General features: G+C 46.5%; 1 protein-coding gene across 4 annotated transcripts in view; it reads left to right on the top strand.

Moving 5' to 3' along the window:
- The window catches only part of KHK (ketohexokinase), a 32,868-nt gene extending 17,572 nt beyond the window's left edge, over positions 1 to 15,296 (top strand). For 2 of the 4 annotated variants that reach the window (XM_040347967.1, XM_040347968.1), the window contains 6 exons: positions 6,938 to 7,072; positions 9,382 to 9,454; positions 10,382 to 10,528; positions 12,753 to 12,841; positions 12,966 to 13,123; positions 14,717 to 15,296. In XM_040347967.1, the coding sequence (XP_040203901.1) occupies positions 6,938 to 7,072; positions 9,382 to 9,454; positions 10,382 to 10,528; positions 12,753 to 12,841; positions 12,966 to 13,123; positions 14,717 to 14,805 (691 nt within the window). In that variant the 3' untranslated portion in view covers positions 14,806 to 15,296. The remainder of the gene's footprint in view (positions 1 to 6,937; positions 7,073 to 9,381; positions 9,455 to 10,381; positions 10,529 to 12,752; positions 12,842 to 12,965; positions 13,124 to 14,716) is intronic. The other 2 variants (XM_040347969.1, XM_040347970.1) reach the window with 1 other exon arrangement.
- The last annotated feature ends 5,359 nt before the right edge of the window (positions 15,297 to 20,655 follow it).

Here is a 20,655-nt window from a genome sequence, read left to right on the forward strand (position 1 = left end):
GATTTACATGTTTCTAGGCGTAAATCAGCGTACACGCCCCTAGCGGCCAGCGTAACTATGCAGTTAAGATCCGACGGCGTAAGAGACTTACGCTGGTCGTATCTTATACAAATCTATACGTAACTGATTCTAAGAATCAGGCGCATAGATACGATGGCTCAGACTCAGAGATACGACGGCGTATCTCCTTTGAGAATCTGGGCCTAAGTGTGCAAAGCTGTGAGGTATGTAAATGCGTGAGGTACAGGTCATCTGTGTTCAGGTGAGGTATATACAAGAGTAAAGTATGGGTGAGGTGCGTACATGTATAAGGTATAGGTCATGTGTGTAAATGTGTGAAGTACGGGTTAAGTGAACACAACTGTGAGGTATGGGTGAGGTATGTACATGCGTGAGGTACAGGTCAGGTGTGTACATGTGTGATGTATGGGTGAGGTGTGGGAGGTACAGTTGTGGTGTGTACCTGTGTGAGGTATGGATAAGGTGTGTAAAGGTTTAAGGTACTAGTAAGGTGGGTGCTAGTGTCAGGTATAGGTATGTGGTCCTTTGTGAGATACAGATAAGGGCCCGGATTCACAAAGCACTTACGCATCTCGAGATACGCCACGTAAGTGTATCTATGCGCTGTCGTATCTGTGCGCCGTGCCCTTAAACTGAAATACGCCTGAAAATAGGCTTCCTACGACTGACGTAACTTGCCTACGCCGTCGTATCGTGGGCGCATTTTTACGCTGGGCGCATTTGCCGCTCCCATTGATTTTCTATGCACATATGAAAATGAGGGAGATACACCGATTCACAAACGTACTTGCGCCCGGCGCATAATATACGCGGTTTGCTTAAGTCGTACGTCCGGCGTAAAGTTATTCCCCATATATGAGGCGCAACTCATGCTAAGGTATGGACCAGGGAACACAGCCATCGTATTTTACGTCGTTTACGTAGCACGTGAATATGGCTGGGCGTAGGTTACGTTCACGTCGTAGACAGTGATCCGTCGTATCTTAGGGAGTAGTTCCAACGTGATTCTGAGCATGCGCCCACGGGACGGCGCATGCGCCGTTCGTTTTAAGTACTTCTATGGCGCTTGGCCCATCATTTGCATGGGGTCACGCCTCATTAGCATGGCTCACGCCCATTTCCACCTACGACGGCTTACGCCGAGGAAACTTTAAGAGCGAGTGGGAGCGAGTGCTTTGTGAATCCAGTGCTCGCCTCTGTGCGCTGGGTCGGCGTAGCGTATATTAGATACGATACGCCCGCATAAATAAGCGCCGATGTATGTGAATCCGGGCCCAGGTGTGCAAAGTTTTGAGGTATAGGTGTGATGTACAGGACTGGTATATACATGGGAAAGACGTGGTGTATCTGGATTTTGCAAAAGCATTTGATAGTTCCCCATAAACATTTACTGGATAAAATAAGGTCCGTTGGCATGGACCATAGGGTGAGTACATGGATTGAAAACTGGCTACAAGGGTGAGTTCAGAGGGTGGGGATAAATGGGGAGTGCTCGGAATGGTCTGGGGTGGGTAGTGGGGTCCCCCAGGGTTCTGTGCTGGGACCAATTCTATTTAATTTTTTCATAAATGACCTGGAGGATGGGGTAAGCAGTGCAATCTCTGTATTTGTGGACAATACTAAGCTAAGCAGGGCAATAACTTCTCTGCAGTATGTGGAAACCTTGCAAGAAGATCTGAACAAATTAATAGGGTGGACAACTACATGGCAAATAAGGTTCAATGTGGAAAAATTTAAAATAATGCATTTGGGTGGCAAAAATAGGAATGCAATCTATACACGGGGGAGAACCTCTGGGGGATGGAAATGGACCTGGGGGTCCTAGTAGATGATAGCAGCAGTTTGGCATTGAATGCCATTGCTGAGCCTAACAAAGCAAACAGAATATTGGCATTAAAAAGAGGATTAACTCCAGAGATAAAACGATAATTTTTCCTCTCTACAAGACTCTGGTCCGGCCGCACCTGGAGTATGCTGTCCAGTTCTGGGCACCAGTCCTCGGGAAGGATGTACTGGAAATGGAGCGAGTACAAAGAAGGGCAATAAAGCTAATAAAGGCCCAGATTCAAGAAGCAATTGCGCCTGTGTAACCATAGGTTACACAGCGCAATTGCTTACTTGCTCCGGCGTTACAAATGCTCCTGATTCAGGAACATCGTAACGCCGACTGCAGCCTAAAATCTGCGTGGCATAAGTCTCTTATGCCACGCATATCTTAGGCTGCATTCTTGCGATGACCGCTAGGGGGCGCTCCCATTGTGCTCAGTGTATAGTATGCAAATTGCATACTAACACCGATTCACAATGTTGCGCGAGCCCTGCGTACGTAAGGCTGCCCCTTCTAATAGTAGGGGCAGCCAATGCTAAAGGATACCCGTCGTTCCCGCGTCGCAAAATTTGAAATCTACGTAGTGTGCCTCCGCAAATAAGGGGCAAATCTACCTGAATCCGGGCCACAGTGTCTGGAGGATATTAGTTATGAAAAAAGGATGCGAGCACTGAACTTATTGGCCCAGATTCTTAAACGAGATACGACGGCGTATCTCCAGATACGCCGTCGTATCTCTAAGTTGCGCGATCGTATCTATGCGCCTGATTCTTAGAATCAGTTACGCATAGATTTCCCGTAGATCCGATTGGCGTAACTGTGTTACACCGGCGTATCGTAACTGCATATTTACGATGGCCGCTAGGTGGCGCTTCTGTCGAATTCCCCGTCGAGTATGCAAATTAGCTAGATACGCGAATTCCCGAACGTACGCACGGCCGACGCAGTAAAGTTACGACGTTTACGTTAGGCTTTTCCCGGCGTATAGTTACCCCTGCTATATGGTGGCGTAAGTGCGGCGTACCCGCGGCGTACCCGCATCGAAATTTGAAAAAGTTACATCGTTTGCGTAAGTCGTCCGTGAATGGGGCTGGACGTCATTTACGTTCACGTCGAAACCAATGACGTCCTTGCGACGTCATTTAGAGCAATGCACGCCGGGAAATTTTAGGAACGGCGCATGCGCAGTTTGTTCGGCACGGGGACGCGCTTCATTTAAATGAAATACGCCCCCTACCCACCGAATTTGAATTCCGCCGGGTGTTTTACGCTACGCCGCCGCAACTTTACAGGCAAGTGCTTTGTGAATAAAGCACTTGCCTGAAAAACTTGCGGAGGCGTAACGTAAATGAGATACGTTACGCCGCCGCAGAGATACGCCGATCTCTGTGAATCTGCCCCTATGTGTGTACAAGTGATGTTGCATATAGATATGAGGTAAATGTGAAGGGTGTACTTCTGTTAGGTGAGGTACAGTATGTACAGCTGTGAGGTATGTACAGGTGTGAGGTGTTTGAAGGTTTGCAGTACAGGCAAGTTGTGTCCAGGTGTAAAGTTGAGGTGAGGTGTGTACAGGGCAAAGTCCAGGCGTGGTATCTACAGGTGAGATATAGATGTGACAAAACAAAGATTGAAAGAGTTTCAGATTTAAAGCGCGAGTCCAACAAGTTAGCCTTTTGAGCTCGTCGTAGCTCTGGATAGGAACAACACAGACCACTGTGTCAGGGAAAACCTTGTATGGGAAGTTGAAGCGACCTCCAATGCATGCAAAACAAAAAAGAAAACAGGCGCCTCTGAGCGTAGACTGTTATTTATTGTAGAACAATGAACATTAAAAACTCACATAGAGGTAATGGATGATAGGCCCATCTGAACCAGTACTAGACGCTCATCGGGCATTGGGCTGAATGCTGTGCCCATGGATCGTTTTGCGTACCTCGTGTAGATTTGTCTAGGCCAGCAAATGCTGTAGATGGTGGAGTGAAGCCAAACTTAGGGTTGGCTCTAGCTCAGTGGTTCTCATCCTTCTAGTGCCGTGACCCCTTGATAACATTTGCCAAGTTGTGGGGACCCCTACAACTTGGGTTGTCAGCACCCACCCAAGGCAAGACAAGTCATTTTCAACCCTAACCCATGGACATTTAGCGCTCCCTGGGTCCTTTTAAAGTTTACAACTTTGTGGTGTCTCGTAGCAGTGACACCTATGCCAAAATCAGGAGATAGGGTCTCCTCTATCTCCTCCCACTTAACATTTCTCACCAGTCAGCTGACCTCTAGCCTTTGCCCCCCAGCCATGCCGTGAACTGAAAGGGCACCTGCGAAGAGGCTGAGTGGGCGGCCACGTGCTCTAGGGATAGCCCTGCTGGGTGGCTGCAAAAAGGCTGGGAGAGCGGTGCAGGCTTCAGAAACAGCCCAGGATTCGGTGACCCCTGGCAAATCATCATTTGACCCCCGAGGGGGTCCCGACCCCCAGTTTGAGAACCAATGCTCTAGCTGAAAGCGATCACTGGAACGCAGCCTAGGCTGGATGGTACTATGCTGAGACGCAGCACTGGCCGTGATGGCATCACTGGCGTGCTCGCAACGCATTTCAGAGCAAGGCTTGACAAAGGAGCTGGCACTGTGTACAGCGTTGCAGTGCGCATGCTCCGAAATGCGTCGCGAGCAAGCCAGTGACGCCATCACGGCCAGTGCTGCATCTCAGCATCTTACCATCCAGCCATCGCTTTCAGCTACAGCTGCCCTCCAACCCTTGGTTTGCCCGATGAGCGTCTAGTACTGGTTCAGAGGTGCCTATCATCCATTACCTCTATGTGAGTTTTTAATGTTCATTGTTCTACAATAAATCATACAGTCTACGTTCAGAGGCGCCTGTTTTTCTTTTTTGAGATATAGATGTGGGCCATTTTGAAACCAAGGTCAGATGTGTACAGGTGTGTGGGAGGTTTTAGGGGTGTATAGTTCTGAAGTAGAGGTGAGGTGAATACAGGTGAAGTTTGTACAGGTGTGAGGTACAGAAGAAGTGTGTACAGGTGTGGGGTATGAGTGACTTGTGTACAGGTGTGGGGTATGAGTGACATGTGTACAGGTGTGGGGTATGAGTGACATGTGTACAGGTGTGGGGTATGAGTGACATGTGTACAGGTGTGGGGTATGGGTGACATGTGTACAGGTGTTGGTGACATGTGTACAGGTGTGGGTGACATGTGTACAGGTGTGGGGTATGAGTGACTTGTGCACAGGTGTGGGGTATGAGTGACTTGTGCACAGGTGTGGGGTATGAGTGACTTGTGTACAGGTGTGGCGTATGGGTAACATGTGTACAGGTGTTGGGTATGAGTAACGTGTACAGGTGTGGGGTATGGGTGACTTGTGTACAGGTGTGGGGTATGGGTGACTTGTGTACAGGTGTGGGGTATGGGTGACTTGTGTACAGGTGTGGGGTATGAGTGACATGTGTACAGGTGTGGGGTATGAGTGAAATGTGTACAGGTGTGGGGTATGAGTGACATGTGTACAGGTGTGGGGTATGAGTGAAATGTGTACAGGTGTGGGGTATGAGTGACATGTGTACAGGTGTGAAATATGGTTAATGTGGGCTCAGGTGGGAAGCACAGGTGAGGTGTTTACAGGAGTTAGGTGTGTACAGGTGAGAGGTATGGGTCAGCTGTATACTGGTGCGAGGTACAAGTGCAGGCCTTTAAAGTAAAAGTGTAGGGCAATTTAAGAAGTGTGTACAGGTGTGAGATACAGGTGTGTTGTGTACAGGTGTGAGTGAGGTATGTAAAGGTAAGTGTTAAAGGTGAATTGTGTACAGGTGTGAGATACAGAAGTGTTGTGTACAGGGTTGAGATACAGGTGTGTTGTGTACAGGTGTGAGTGAGGTATGTAAAGGTAAGTGTTAAAGGTGAATTTTGTAACAGGTGTGAGATACAGGAGTGTTGTGTACAGGTGTGAGATACAGGTGTGTTGTGTACAGGTGTGAGTGAGGTATGTAAAGGTAAGTGTTAAAGGTGAATTGTGTACAGGTGTGAGTGAGGTATGTAAAGGTAAGTGTTAAAGGTGAATTTTGTACAGGTGTGAGATACAGGAGTGTTGTGTACAGGTGTGAGATACAGGTGTGTTGTGTACAGGTGTGAGATACAGGTGTGTTGTGTACAGGTGTGAGTGAGGTATGTAAAGGTAAGTGTTAAAGGTGAGTTGTGTACAGGTGTGAGTGAGGTATGTAAAGGTAAGTGTTAAAGGTGAATTGTGTACAGGTGTGAGTGAGGTAGGTAAAGGTAAGTGTTAAAGGTGAATTGTGTACAGGTGTGAGATACAGGAGTGTTGTGTACAGGTGTGAGATACAGGTTTATTGTGTACAGGTGTGAGATACAGGTTTATTGTGTACAGGTGTGAGATACAGGTGTGTTGTGTACAGGTGTGAGATACAGGTGTGTTGTGTACAGGTGTGAGATACAGGTGAATTGTGTACAGGTATGAGTGAGGTATGTAAAGGTAAGTGTTAAAGGTGAATTTTGTACAGGTGTGAGATACAGGAGTGTTGTGTACAGGTGTGAGATACAGGAGTGTTGTGTACAGGTGTGAGGTACAGTTGTGTTGTGTACAGGTGTGAATGAGGTATGTAAAGGTAAGTGTTAATGGTGAATTGTGTACAGGTATGAGATACAGGTGTGTTGTGTACAGGTGTGAATGAGGTATGTAAAGGTAAGTGTTAATGGTGAATTGTGTACAGGTATGAGATACAGGTGTGTTGTGTACAGGTGTGAGTGAGGTATGTAAAGGTAAGTGTTAAAGGTGAATTGTGTACAGGTGTGAGGTTACAGGTGAGGTGTGATATCAGTGTGTGATCTCCATTGCTCAGTGCAGTAGATTTGGATGGCATTCGTTGGTATCCAATGGGGGAGTACTGTGACTCCTCTCCTCGGGGATACAATACCCAACCAGGGACATGGCTTACGCCAGATAAATCTCAGGACAGTAAAGCTTGCTCCACTTCTTCTTTTTCGAACAATCACCTATCTTCTGTAGGTTCAGCATGTGACCATCTTCCCATCTAACCCATCTTCCCCCCCGCTGCCCCCATAGCTTCATCATTTCAGATTTCCGCAAGAGGAACATTGATGCCTCCAATGTGAGCTGGCAGAAATGGGGCGACACCCCGTGTGCCTGCTGCTTGGTTAATGTCACCACCGGTTCTCGCACCGTCACGCTGTATGACACGTAAGGAACAAGGATCTTATTTCTGTATTCCATCCAATATTATAGATATATAAAATATCTATCTATTTGTCTCCTGTGTGTGGTCCTAGGGTGGTGAATTTAATTTGGAACGCGTGGTGGTGAGTATGGTGAGAATAATGGAAAGTAGTGGTGATGGTACCTTTAAATTTTCAGGTCTCGTGTGACTGTGGTGCTCAGTAACATGTTTTGTGGTTGTGTCTCCTCTGTGTGGCCCTAGGGTAATAGATTTGATGTGGAGTGAGTATTGCTGAGAATGGTGAAGATAGTGGGTGGTGGGTGGTGACGGTGGTGGCCAAATTACTTCTTCTTGGTGTTCTATGATTGTAAAAATGTTTTATTAAATTGTAAAGGACCGTGTATGACTCTCCTTCTGCCGATCGATATGCTTTCTGCTTTATAATCATCACATGGCTTTTGTTGGTTTGTGAATGGTTTTGTGTTTTTGTCTCTCTTAAAAGGCCAAACCCCTCAAAATGTAAACTTTAATTAAAGATTGAGTCAGCTCTTGGCTTCTTATATGACCGAAGACTCAAACAGTGAGCTTTCCATTTCAGAATTCTGGACTCTGTTACTGCATACCTGGGAGTTCTGGGTCCCCACAAGCTTTATGTGTTCCAACGCCTCCTGTTAAAGTTCCCATAATATCAATTAGAAAAACTTTCATAATGGGTAAAGCAGGTGTGCAGACCTGGGAAGTCAGTCCAGGAATGATGGGAACCCCCTCATAATGGGTACAGCAGGTGTACAGACCCTGGAACTCAGCACTGGGATGGTGAGAACCCTTCATAATGGGCACATCAGGTGTACAGACCTGGCAACTCAGTACTGGGATGGTGGGAACCCTTCATAATGGGCACATCAGGTGTACAGACCTGGCAACTCAGTACTGGGATGGTGGGAACCCTTCATAATGGGCACATCAGGTGTACAGACCTGGGAACTCAGCACAGGGATGGTGGGAACCCCTCATAATGGGTACAACAGGTGTACAGACCTGGGAACTCAGCACTGGGATGGTGGGAACACTTCATAATGGGCACATCAGGTGTACAGACCTGGCAACTCAGTACTGGGATGGTGGGAACCCTTCATAATGGGCACATCAGGTGTACAGACCTGGGAACTCAGCACAGGGATGGTGGGAACCCCTCATAATGGGTACAACAGGTGTACAGACCTGGGAACTCAGCACTGGGATGGTGGGAACACTTCATAATGGGTACAACAGGTGTACCGACCTGGGAACTTGGCACTGGGATGATGGGAACCCCTCATAATGGGTACAACAGGTGTACCGACCTGGGAACTCAGCACTGGGATGATGGGAACCCTTCATAATGGGTACAGCAGGTGTACCAACCTGGGAACTCAGCACTGGGATGGTGGGAACCCTTCATAAAAGGTACAACAGGTGTACAGACCCGGGAACTCAGCACTGGGATGGTGGGAACCCCTCATAATGGGTACAACAGGTGTACCGACCTGGGAACTCAGCACTGGGATGGTGGGAACTCCTCATAATGGGCACAGCAGGTGTACAGACCTGGGAACTCAGCACTGGGATGGTGGGAACCCTTCATAATGGGCACATCAGGTGTACAGACCTGGGAACTCCGCACTGGGATGGTGGGAACCCTTAATGGGCACAGCAGGTGTACAGACCCAGGAACTCAGCACTGGGATGGTGGGAACCCTTCATAATGGGCACATTAGGTGTACAGACCTGGGAACTCAGCACTTCCGTACAAAACGTCAATCACGTCAGGTCATCATAGATTTACATAAAACACGCCCCCCCCCTTCCACATTTGAATTACGCGTGCTTACGCCAGCCTCATTTACGCTACGCTACCGCAACTTACGGAGCAAGTGCTTTGTGAATACTGCACTTGCTCCTGTAAGTTACGGCGGCGTATTGTAAATACGATACGCTGCGCCGCCGTAAGAACACGCGCAGGTACCTGAATCTAGTCCCCTGAGTGTAGGAGGACCTAAGGATCGGTTATATTTATCCCTCCAGCTACCTTCTGTGGCCTGTATGAATGGGAACATTGAGTGAGGCCTAGGTCGGGTAACCCAGATGGCTCTGGTCTTCTGGACCATGAGTGTTAGTGGACATGGAGATCAGTTATATTTAACCCTCCACCACTTTCAATGTTCAATGTGAATGGAAACATTTATTGGTCTCTCTAGGTTGTGGCTCAGCTACCGATGTGTATAAAAAGAACATGGTACTGTTTTTATGATTCCCCTATTTATACCCAGCTCCTTCTCTCGCAAACCTGCAGGAATCTGCCAGATGTTACGGTAGAAGACTTCCAGAAAGTGGACCTGTCCCAATACAAGTGGATTCACTGGGAGGTGAGAGAAACCAATGGAGGCTATTTAGTGGCATACATAGAGGTTCCAGCCACTATGGTTATCAGGGAGATGATCGTTATAGGAAATAAAGCAGTACACAGGGGTTATGAGTGGAGTAGTACTGGTCATAGCCCTGGTGACATGGCTGGAGCACACATGGGATTATAGGCATGTATTTGTTTTTATAATATTTATACTGGCCCGGATTCAGATACAATTGCGTATCTATCGGCGGGCGTAACGTATCTCAGATACATTACGCCGCCGTAACTTAGGGTGCAAGTTCTGTATTCAGAAAGAACTTGTGCCCTAAGTTACGGCGGCGTAGTGTAAATGTGTCGGGGTAAGCCCTAATTCAAATGTGGATGATGTGGGCGTGTTTTATTTAAATTACTTGTGACCCCACGAACGTTTCCAAGTGCGCACGCTCCAAATTACGCCGCAAACTGTCAATGCTTTCGACGTGAACATAACTTCCGTACAGCCCTATTCGCGAACGACTTGCGTAAAGGACGTAAAATACGACGCTGTCCGTGTGTTTCCGACGTCCATACCTAACATGACTTACCCCTGCTTTATGAGGGGTAACTTTATGCCGGAAAAAGCCTTACGCAAACAACGTAAAAAAATGCGCCGGGCGGACATACGTTTCTGAATCAGCGTATCTACCTAATTTGCATATTCCTTGCGTAAATCTACGGAAGCGCCACCTAGCGGCCAGCGTAAATATGCAGCCTAAGATACGACTGTGTAAGAGACTTACGCCGGTCGGATCTTAGGGAAATCTATGCGTAACTGATTCTACGAATCAGGCGCATAGATACGACCCCGCACACTCAGAGTTACGACGGCGTATCCGGAGATACGCCGTCGTAACTCGTCTCTGAATCCGGGCCACTGTTTCTATAATTAAATTTAATCTCTCAGGGCAGGAATGCTGATGAGCAGGTCAAGATGATCCAAAGAGTAGAAGATCACAACAAGAAGTGCCACCCTGACCAGAGGATCAAAATCTCTGTGGAGATCGAGAAGGAAAGGGAAGAACTATTCCAGCTTTTCCAACATGGTGATCTGGTGAGGAGATCTCTATAATGAGAGAGATATAATTTTGCCCCTGTACAAGTCATTAGTAAGACCTCATCTGGAATATGCAGTTCAGTTTTGGGCCCCAGTTCTCATAAAGGATATCGGGGAATTGGAGAAAGTGCAGAGAAGGGCAACCAAACTGATAAGAGGCATGGAGGAGCTCAGCTATGAGGAAAGATTAGAGGAACTGAATTTATTCTCTCTTGAGAAGAGGAAAATAAGGGGAGATAAGATCAAAATGTAGAAATATATAAGGGGTCCATATAGGGAACTTGGTGTTGAGTTATTCACTTTACGGTCAACACAAAGGACATCTAGAGGAAAAGAGATTTCACCTTCAAATACGGAAAGGTTTCTTCACAGTAATGCCCTGTACACACGATCGGTTCGTCTGATGAAAACGGACCAATGGACCGTTTTCATCGGAATAGAACCTGTTTTAATTTTTTTGTATGGTTAAAACACCGATAGAAAAAAACGATCGTCTGTGGGGAAATCCATCGGTCAAAAATCCATGCATGCGCAGAATCAAGTCGGAGCATGCTCGGAAGCATTGAACTTAATTTTTCTCTGCACGTCGTTGTGTTTTACGTCACCGCGTTGGACACGATCATATTTTTAACCAATGGTGTGTAGGCAAGACTGATGAAAGTCAGCTTCATCGGATATCTGATGAAAAAATCCATCGGTTCGTTTTCATCAGACGAACCGATCGTGTGTACAGGGCATTGGAGCTGTGAAAATGTGGAATAGACTCCCTCCAGAGGTGGTTCTGGCCAGCTTAGTAGATTGCTTGCGTGAGTTCACCCAAAATATAAATTTTTAACATTAAATTGAGGCTAATTAAGTGGAGCAGAAACTGGTATTTTTTTTAAAATCAATGCCGTACTTACCGTTGTAGAGATAGATGTTCTCCCGCCGCTTCCGGGTATGATCTTCGGGACTGGGCATTCCTATTTGATTGACAGCCTTCCGACGGTCGCATACAGCGTGTCACCAGTTGCCGAAAGAAGCCGAACATCAGTGCGGCTCTATACGGCGCCTGCGCACCGACGTTCGGCTACTTTCGGAAACTCGTGACGCGCTGTATGCTGTCAATCAAATAGGAACGCCCAGTCCCGCAGCCCATACCCGGAAGCGGCGGGAGAACATCTATCTCTACAACAGTAAGTACGGCATTGATTTAAAAAAAAATACCTGTTTCTGCTCCCCTTAATTAGCCTAAATCTAATGTTAAAAAATTATATTTTGGGTGAACCTCCACTTTAAGAAAGACTTATAGGTAAAGTTGATCCAGGGAAAATCAGATTGGGGATCAGGAAGGAATTTTTTCCCCTGCCGTAGCAAATTGGATCATGCTTTGCTGGGGTTTTTCGCCTTCCTCTGGATCAACTGTGGGTATGGAATTGGGTATATGGGATCTTACCATTCTACTCAGGTAAGGGTAAGGAGTCCTTATCATCCAGGACACATCTTACCATTGTATACAGTTACGGGAAGCAGCAATGGCGGCTGGTGTTTTTTTTGGGGGGGCGGCAAACCCACCCCCCGGGCCGTCGTTGGAGCAGCACTAACATAAATGGGGAGGAGTCTGTATCATGCAGGACATACCTTACCATTATATAAAGGTAAGGGGGAAGAGTCTGCATCATCTAGGACATACATTATCAATTTATACAGGAAGGGGGAGGGGTCTGAATCACCCAGGACATGCATTTGTCATTGTATTCAGGTAAGGGGGAGGAGTCTAGATTATCCAGGACACACCTTACCATTCTACAGAGGTAAGGAGGAGGATTGTGCATCATCCAGGACATACCTTACCATTGTATACAGGTAAGGAGGAGGAGTGTGCATCATCCAGGACATACCTTACCATTGTATACAGGTAAGGGGAAGAAGTCCAAGTCATCCAAGATATACCTTACTATTCTACACAGGTAAGAGGAGGAGTTTGTATCACCATTGACATATCTTACCTTTATATATGGTCTGGATGGCAGAGTCTGTATCGCCTTTGACATATTTTACCATTTGTTAATACAGGTAAGGGATAGTAGTCTTTATTATAGAGGTAAGTGGGAGGAGTCTGTATCATACAGGTAAGGGGGAGGAGTCTGTATTATATAGAAGATATGTCTGTTTTCCCACCTGTAATTAATCATCAGTGTTTGGTGACAGGTTCTCTTGTTTGCTCTCTGTGTCTTGGCAGGTATTTGTCAGTAAAGATATGGCCAAGTATCTGGGCTTTCATTCTGCAACTGAGGCGGTTTTGGGTCTATACCCGCGGGTGCAGCAGGGGTGAGTGTTTCCTAATTATCTTTAGCTTATAGACTGGGGGTTTATTCTCTGATTAACTCTCTTCATTCTGATTTGCCAATATACTTGTTCACTCCTCATTCCTGTTATGCCTCTCTCCCCACAGGGCGTACTTGGTATGTGCCTGGGCTGACCAAGGAGCGACTGCTTTGGGCCCAGACGGTCAGGTGATCCATTCCCCGGCCTTCCCACCTGATGCCATTGTGGACACATTAGGGGCTGGCGACACGTTCAATGCCTCCGTCATGTTTGCTTTGTCTAAAGGTATGTACATCGACCAGCTTGTTAGTGCTGGTTCTCATTCATGGCGCAGTGGGCATCCAACAAAAATGCCCTACTGCTTCTATGCAGGTGGCAATGCCACTGGGTGATTGCTGGTGATGCTCAGCACTGAAATGAACCCACATGCACACAGGGCTGGACTGGGACAGAAATGGCCCTAGACTTCATCCAGACTGGCCCACTTTAATTTTGCAAACACGCACATAAACTGTATATAAACTATACGCAATTGCACAGAAAAAACATAACATTTCTTCTAACCGCCTCAGGTGGAGATACAGCACTGAGTGTGAGTTCCTGTCCCAGCCAGTCGTGTTGCTTTGGGGGTGCTGAGCTCACCTTCTGTGAGGTGAAGAAATGAGCCAGGAGCCTCTCATGGGGCCCCCAACTGGCCCCGGGCCCTCAGGCAGTGCCCGAGGCCTGAATGGTCAGTCTGCCCCTGATTCAGAGTAATAATAAACATGTACACTCGGTGTGGAGTACCTTGTATGTGGTGCTTCATGACACTCTCCAGGTCATCCACCCTCTTGATAATCCTCAGGATATCCCCCTTGTCCTCGGGCTCCAGTTTGGTGCTGTCAGGGTGGGCCACATATAGGCCAGCCATGTAGTTGGTTACCCAGCACACATGGCACAGGCACAGAATGTAACACATCTCGGTCAGGATGATACAGGTGAACACCAGCGGTTTAATTCTCCTGGTACCGTCCTCAGTGACCTCAATAGACCCGGGCACTGCCACAACCTGCTCCACTCCCACTGTTACTTCTCATCACACTAAGTGGTCAGACACAGGGCACAGTGTTCTGCGCTGAGCACACAATAGGGAGAGGTGAGGGAGGCGTAGCGTACCAAATGACTTGGGGGTACTTTAGGTGGGCTTCGCTGAGTGGAGAAAACTCATCACATCCACGCTTCCTTCCCAACAATTCCCTGAGAACATCATCATCCAAATGGTCAGTCCGTCCCTGGGTAGTACAGAGGTGCTCAAAGAAATGGCTGCGCAAGCCGCGCAGCCATAACTTTGACAGGCTGTCACTCAAACCGGCCCACTAAGCTATCGGCCCACCGGGAAACTCCCGGTAGTCCTGATGGCCAGTACATGCCTGCATGCACATGACCAACATCTACCCCTCGTTATCTGGCCACACATGACCGGTGTTAGTCTTTTCACTAACTGGTCAGATATGACCAGAGATGCCCTTTACTATCCAGTCACTCATGACCAACATCTACGGTACCTTTCCAGTATCCGGTCACATATGTCTAGTGTCTGCCCCTTCACTATCCATTTTTGCTTGACCAGTGTCTTCCCATTCACAGTGCTGTACTGGGAATATAGTTTTATGGTACAATTGAGAAGCTGCCCCTCTCCCTGTCATCTTAGAGGAGGGACAAATGAGATTCAAACCCCATGGACTTAAACAGACAAAATTAATGGTGAGGACAAACTCCACAGAGGGTAGTAAAAGAGCTGAAAAAAGTTTCAAAGCTTTGTTTTCACTCTTCTATAAGAGATAGCTGGTGAGAAGATTGTGTTTGGTGGAGGTGTCACTCTGACCTTTCTCTCCACAGGTCAGTCTATGCAGGAGGCACTCACGTTCGGCTGTCGTATAGCTGGTAAGAAGTGCGGTATACAAGGCTATGATGGCATTGTCTCATGATCAGGACTCCATCCAGAACAGGGAGCCAGTGACACAGACAGCTGAGAATGTCGGCCAATTGGTGGAGAAGAGCCTGAAATACCCAAACATTGTCTGTGTGCCGCCTAGTTGGCTCCCACATAGAGCTCGAGGATGTTAATCTCAGATCATGCAGTGCAGATGGTTTCTATTTGGTTTTCAGAAAGTCTCAGCACTGTGATGAAAGTCTACTGTGGTCTGCTAACAACTTGATATCAGCTCTCCCATTATGATACATGTTTACCTTCCCCAACCTGGAACTGAGTGGTCCTCGAAGAGCTTCAAGATGGAGCTGGGGGACTGTCAAGTTGACACCCATGTATACAAGTCTTATATACCCATAGACATGATTTCATAATCAAACATTAGCTGAAGATCTAATGGAAGGTCCACAAGGAGAACAGATCAGTTAGAATGCACACATTTTTGAGGACCAAAGTTTTCTGTCTGGAGGGCCATCAGATGTCTCCAGAGAAGGCCAGCAAAGAATTCCTCTGATCTTCCTTTTTTGGAGGGCTGGTCAGAAAATGACCAATAATGGGTTTACCAGTCCACTGTCCTCAAATCTCTTAAATTTTTCCAATAAGAGGACAAAGTTTTCCATCACCGGCTGTTGGTTTGAGCCAAAAACATATTTCAGATTTTCTTTCCACCTCCTAGGTTATGTGTCAGTCTTCACCCTGATCCTTCCATTAGATCTTCACTAACTCTGTTACACCAAGTTGAAGCTTATGTGTACAAGTCCTGTAGACAGGACTTCAAAATTAAACATTGGGTGAAGATCTGGTGAAAGGATCAGAAGGGTGACGCTTGCCTTATGCCGCATACACACCATCACTATGTGATGAAAAAAAACGACATTTGCTGTGAAGTAAAAAACGACGTTTTTGAAACTTCAATTTTCAAAGACGAAGTTGCCTACACACCATCGTTTTTCCACAATGCTCTAGCAAAGCGAGGTTACGTTCACCAAGTTTTTCCATTGAAGCTCGCTTCATAACTAGCTTCTGGGCATGCGCGGGTGTAAAAACGTTGTTTTAAACGTCGTTTTTTGCTACACACGGTCAATTTCTGTGAAGTAAAAAACGACGTTTTGAAAAACGACACATAAAATTGAAGCATGCTTCAATTTTTTTTTGTCGTTTTTCACAAGACATAAAACTACTTTTTCCCCACACACGGTCATTTAAAGTGACGTTTTTAAAAACGTCGTTTTTTTTCATCACATAAAGTGATGGTGTGTACGCGGCGTTAGAATGCAGAAATTTATGAAGACAAATTGTTCTGTCTGGAGGTCCAACAGAGAAGGTCGGTGAAGGGTTCCTCTGATCTTCTTGGAGAGCTGGTCACAAAATGGCCAATTATGGGTTTAATAGACCACCCTGTCCTCAAATATATTCAATCTTTCCAATCGAAGGACAGAGTTTTCCACCATCGACTGTTGGCTTGAACCAAAAACCTCCTTCAAAATTTATTTCCACCTCTCCTATCTTGTATGTCAGTCTTCACTTCGATCCTTCTATAAGATCTTCACCACCCCCATTACACCAAGTTGAAGCCTATGTGTATAGACAGGACTTCATAAGTCAACATTAGATGAAGATCTTGTGGAAGGATCACAAGGAAAACGCTTTAGTTAGAATAGACAAATTGTTCAGCATGGAGGTCCATCAGATGTCTTCAGAGAAGGCTAGTGAAGAGTTCCTCTGATCTTGCTTTTGAAGCACTGGTCAGAAAATAGCTAATTATGAGTTTATTGGACCACTGTCCTCAAATCTCTTCCTTCTGCCCAATTCGGGGACAGAGTTTTCCATCATAAATTGCCGACTTGAGCCAAAAATCTCCTGCAGAAATTCTTCTTGCCTCTCCTAGGCTGTGTCTTCTCTCCAATCCTTCCATTAGATCTTCGCCATCCCCGTTATACCATTGAACATTCCCTGATCATTCCCCTTTGATAACATGTGTCAGGCTCTGCTGGGACCACACTGATCATTGTATGATAATGTAAGATGTAATAAATTTTCTTTGCACAGCCATCCCGTTATCTTTTCCCTGGCAATGTCATGCTACACCAAGGCAGAAGAGACAGTCGAGCGCTAATGGCTCTCCTATGTGTCAGTAGGTGAACTGGGCTTTGACCTTGGACAGTAGGCCTCCCTGCCAGGAGACTGACTGCTCTAAGGTGTCATTTATACAATCATAATTATTTTTATATCACTGGTAATCCATAGAAGCAGCAAAGAACAAGGAGAAGCATACCGCTCCAGGCAGAATCAGGTGCAAGGTAGATCACAGGTGCAGACCTCGGCTCACCAACATTGGGGCAGATCCACAAAGAAATTACGCCGGCGTATCTATTGATACGCCGGCATAATTTCAAAATTCCTGCGTCGTATCTTTGTTTTGAATCCTCAAAACAAGATACGACGGAATCTGGGTTAGATCCGACAGGCGTACATCTCCGTACGCCGTCGGATCTTAGATGCAATTTTTCGGCGTCCGCTAGGTGGCTTTCCCGTCGTAATCCGCATCGAGTATACAAATGAACTATTTCTGACGATCCACGAATGTACGACCGGCCGTCGCATTTTTTTACGTCGTTTTCGTTCAGCTTTTTCCAGCGTATAGTTAAAGCTGCTATATGGTGGCGTACTCAATGTTAAGTATGTCCGTCGTTCCCGCGTATAATTTTGAAAATTTTACGTCGTTTGCGTAACTCGTCCGTGAATGGGGCTGGACTCCATTTACGTTCACAACTAAAACAATGACGTCCTTGCGACGTCATTTGAAGCAATGCACCCTGGGAGTTTTTACGGACGGCGCATGCGCAGTTCGTTCGGCGCGGGGACGCGCTTCATTTAAATGAAACACGCCCCCTACCCGGCGATTTTGAATTCCACTCCCTTACGCCGCGAGAGATACGCTACGCCGCCGCAACTTATGACGCGGATTCGATGAGGATTCAAAGCAACTAAAAGTAAGTTACAGCGGCGTAGCGTATCTTTTTTTTTTTTTTGACCCAACAAAATTTTATTTAGTTTGCAGAGGTACAAGGTATGCAAGGTCCCCTTGACATTGCGGGGACAGAGTAAGAACAAAGATTAAGATAACCAAAACTCATAAAGTATCCATAAGCAGGAGGTAGACCCCCCTCCCCCAAAACATTTCAAACATCACCATCCCGACAAGTAGCACAGTCGCGGCGTAGCGTATCTTAGATACGCTGCGCGCAGCGCAGATGTATGTGGATCTGCCCCATTGTTGTGAACAAGCAAGCTATCGCTTGTGAAACGCATCTACCATTGCCTGTATCTGTCTGATCCCTTTTGACAATGAAGATGACATCAAGATAATTTGGAGTTCCAGTGTGCGACCAATTTCTTGTTTTAATCCATAGAAGCAGCTGATTGGTTGGTGTGGTATAAATTTGTCAGCCCTTGGGGAAGCTTCATTGAGTAGTGCAGATATGTGCTGCTTTATTATTATCAAGATGGCGCCAAAGTGCGATAGCATGTCTTTTTTTATAAATACAAGGGGCTAGATTCAGAGAGAGATACGACGGTGTATCTCCAGATACTCCGTCGTATCTCTGACTTAGGCCGGTCGTATCTATGCGACTGATTCATAGAATCAGTTACGCATAGATATGCCTAAGATCCGACAGGTGTAACTGATTTACGCTGAATAATATGTAAATCAGCGAGATACGCCAATTCACGAACGTACGCGGGCCCGACGCAGTGTTGTTACGACGTTTACGTAGCGGATTTTCCGGCGTATACTTACCCCTGCTTCTATGAGGCGCAGCCAATGTTAAGTATAGCCGTCGTTCCCGCGTCGATTTTTTTTTTGTTTACGTCGTTTGCGTACGCCGATTCAGAAACCCGCGCGTTGCAAGTTACTCTCACGCCGAAACCACTGACGTCCTAGCGACGTCAGTGGGAGCAATGCACGCCGGGAAATTTCACGGACGGCGCATGCTCGTTTAAATCGGCGCGGGGACGCGCCTGATTTAAATAGTACACTCCCCCTAACCCCCAGTGCCAAAAACATGTTGGACTGACAGAGCTGAGCATTGCAGGGGGGTCTAAAAAGCTCACAGGACATACATTCCCATTTTCCAATTTCTCTATACACTCCCATTGTCAGACTCATTCTGGGGGAGTATAAAGATCAAGCATTTAGAGTATCTTTTACTCTTTGTTTGTTATGTTTTTAAAGGAATTCAATTTACATTAACCACTTAAGACCCGGACCTTTAGGCAGCTAAAGGACCTGGCCAGTTTTGCGATTCGGCACTGCCTCACTTTAACTGACAATTGCGCGGTCGTGCGACGTGGCTCCCAAACAAAATTCACACAAATAGAGCTTTCTTTTGGTGGTATTTGATCACCTCTGCGGTTTTTATTTTTTTTCGCTATAAACAAAAATAAAGCGACAATTTTGAAAAAAATGCAATATTTTTTACTTTTTGCTATAATAAATATCCCCAAAAAATATATAAAAAAAATATTTTTTTCCTCAGTTTAGGCCGATACGTATTCTTCTACCTATTTTTGGTAAAAAAAAATTGCAAAAAGCATTTATCGATTGGTTTGCGCAAAATTTATAGTGTTTACAAAATAGGGGGTAGTTTTATTGCATTTATATTAATTTTTTTTTTTTACTACTAGTGGCGGCGATCAGCGTTTTTTTTTTGTGACTGCGACATTATGGCGGACACTTCGGACAATTTTGACGCATTTTTGGGACCATTGTCATTTTCACAGCAAAAAATACATTAAAAATGCATTGGGCTAGATTCAGGTAGCTGCGCCCCTTCTTACGGCGGCGCAGCAAGGACGTCATTGGTTTTGACGTGAACGTAAATTACGTCCAGCCCTATTCGCGAACGACTTACGCAAACGACGTAAAAAATTCTAATTTTGAAGCGGGAACGACGTCCATACTTAACATTGGCTGCGCCACCTAATAGCAGGAGCAACGTTACGCCGAAAAAGCCTTACGCAAACCACGTAAAAAACTACCGCCGGGCGCACGTACGTTTGTGAATCGACGTAGCTAGGTAATTTGCATACTCTACGCCGAAAACAACGGAAGCGCCCCTAGCGGCCAGCGTAAAAATAAACACAATTTTACGCCGCCGCATTCAAGTTACGTTGGCGGAGGAAGCCTATTTTTTAGACGTATCTGCCTTGGAGAATCGGCGTAATGATACGCCAACGCAGATTTGAAATTACGGCGGCGTATCTCGAGATGCTTGCTGAATCTAGCCCATTGTTTACTGTGAAAATGACAATTGCCGTTTGGGAGTTAACCACAAGGGGGCGCTGAAGGGGTTAAGTGTGACCTCATCTCTGTTTCTAACTGTAGGGGTGTGTGGCCGTAGGTGTGACGTCATTGATTGTGTTTCCCTATAAAAGGGATCACACAATCAATGACGCCGCCACAGTGAAGAACGGGGAAGCCGTGTTTACACACAGCTGTCCCCGTTCTTCAGCTCTGAGGACCGATCGCGGGACTCCAGCGGCGATTGGGTCCGCGAGTCCCGCGGCCGAGGTCACGGAGCTTCGGACTGGGTCGCGTGCATGCGCAGGCGGCGCGCGCGACCCTACGGCTGGGCTTAAAGGGCAACGTACAGGTACGTTCAGGGCCGGATTAACAATGGGGCTGATGGAGCTGCAGCTCCAGGCCCCTTTCTCAAGATAGGCCCATTTGCCCAAAAAAAAAAAAAGATCGACTTTGGTGGGTTGTAGCTCGACGACCAGAGGTCACAGAAGCCCCACATTTGGGGGGTAGGCAGGGAAAGACCTACCCCACAACTGGTCAAAA

This window comes from Rana temporaria, chromosome 4 (genome assembly GCF_905171775.1).
Source record: "Rana temporaria chromosome 4, aRanTem1.1, whole genome shotgun sequence".
Lineage (NCBI taxonomy): Eukaryota > Metazoa > Chordata > Amphibia > Anura > Ranidae > Rana > Rana temporaria.